At 40.3% G+C, this 2,030-nt stretch overlaps 1 protein-coding gene across 1 annotated transcript; it reads left to right on the top strand.

Moving 5' to 3' along the window:
• Window positions 1-1,032: 1,032 nt before the first annotated feature.
• LOC132630999 (uncharacterized) lies at window positions 1,033-1,539 on the top strand. The gene has a single exon (XM_060346594.1). The coding sequence runs from the start codon at window positions 1,033-1,035 to the stop codon at window positions 1,537-1,539; it is 507 nt and encodes a 168-aa protein (XP_060202577.1).
• Window positions 1,540-2,030: the final 491 nt, after the last annotated feature.

Raw genomic sequence — 2,030 nt, 5'->3', positions numbered from 1 at the left:
ATGCAGGCCCCCAAGCAATAAAAAGGGACATCAGCACATTTGAATTTGTACTGGTATGTAAAACAACTGAAAGAAGAATTATAACCACTTAAATTGAAACTGAAACTGAACTAAACAGGAAGGCAAGAGCAGGTCGTTCTAGGTTCAGGGACTTGCAAATAAGAAAATAAACCTCAGCCTGCGTATTTATACTATTCACTGAAACAGACGAAGTACAGACACCACGTACGAGCCGCACCTTGTGGCCCATACCTAGAATGTCAAATTCTAGTGAGTAGCTAATTTTCCTGGCGAAGTACGGGACAGAAGTACATCCCGTCCTTCCAAGTGCATCCTGCACTTGGATCCCGTACTTTACTTGCACATTCGAATTTGCAGCTCCAACACTTTTGTCTGATTTTGCTAAGTCTAGAATCATGGTAAAAGCTTAAGTTAATGGTCTGAGGTGTTACAAGTTATGAGGTTAAGAAGCCAGAATTGCTACCATATCGCAACTACGCTTAGAAATGGATAGGTTGTCTTGGAGAGGTGACTATTCAACATGTTCCTAGAAAAGAAAATAAAAAATTTGATTCATTAGTAGCTTGAGCCTTTGCATTAGTATCGCTTTGTAAAAGGCAAGTCGAAGTTCTCCAAAGATAGGTAGCGCCACCACTAAAAGAAGATGAAGAAGAAGTTGAGGATTTCATAACCACTTCGGAGGTTGAAATTAAGACTGGCGACATCCAATAATTGATTACTTGTCTTATGGGCCAGTTAATCTTCGAAGGAAGAGTGAAATCCGATGACGATCCCCTCGTTTCCTCTACTATAAGAATACACTCTACAGACGATCATTCGATGGAGTACTCTTACGTTGTTTGGGGGAAGATGAGTCTGTTCAAGCCACGCAAGAGGCACATTTTGAAGTATGTGGGGCACATCAATCTGGGCCAAAACTTCATTTTCATATAAAAAGAATGGGATATTATTGGCAAACTATGGTGAAAGACTGTTTGGATTATGCTCTAAGGTGTAAAGCTTGCCAGTTCCATGCTAATTTCATACATCCACCACCGGAAGTGTTGCACTCGACTGTTGCTTCGTGGCCATTTGAAGCTTGGGGTTTTGGATGTTTTTAGGCCATTGCCAAAGTGTTCTGGTGGACATTTATATATTCTTGCTGTAATTGATAAATTCTCGAAATGGGCAAAAGTTGTTTCTCTTAAAGAAGTAAAGAAGGAGAATGTGGCAAACTTCATCCGAGGCAATATTATCTATTGTGTCGGCATTCCTCGATATATATTGAAAGACAATGGTATGCCATTTGATAACAAGTGGATGACTAAGATTTGTTACCTTTTTGGCTTCAAGCAATATAATTCCTCTAAGTATTATGTTGCTGCCAATGGCCTTGCTGAAGCATTTAATAAGACAATCTGCAACTTGTTGAAGAAAGTAGTCTCCAAATCGAAGATATATTGGCATGAAAGAATGGAGGAAGCTCTTTGGGCATACAGGACCACCTATTGCACGCCAACGCAAGCGACTCCTTATTAGTTCGTTCATGCAGTTGAAGTAATCCTTCCACTTGAGCGTCAAATCCCATCATTGCGGCTTGCTATTCAATAAGGACTCACTGATGAAGAAAATGTTAGGTTATGCCTTGAAGAATTGGAAGCTCTAGTTGAAAAGAGGCTAGAAGCTCAACAATGTCTGGAATGATATCAAGACCATCTATCTCGATCTTTCAATAAGAAGGTTCGTCTTAGATGCATCCAAGTGGGTTACCAAGTTCTTGTGGTAAGAAGGCCAATTATTACTTCTCGTCAATCTGGAAGAAAGTTTTGTGCTAAATGGGATGGGCCGTATCTTGTGCAAGAAGTATACAAGCTTGTTGACTTAGAAGTCTTGCGGATTGGGCCCATCAATGGGAAATTCATGAAGATATACTATCCTTGAAGAAGAGAAAAAAAATACGCTCCTTAAGGCACAAGCATTAACTGCATATAACTCCTGGCCCGCAAGAGTATAAACTGTGTACGGCCCCT

Source organism: Lycium barbarum, chromosome 3, assembly GCF_019175385.1.
Source record: "Lycium barbarum isolate Lr01 chromosome 3, ASM1917538v2, whole genome shotgun sequence".
Classification (NCBI taxonomy): Eukaryota; Viridiplantae; Streptophyta; class Magnoliopsida; order Solanales; family Solanaceae; genus Lycium; species Lycium barbarum.
This window is presented reverse-complemented; position numbering and strand designations above follow the sequence as displayed.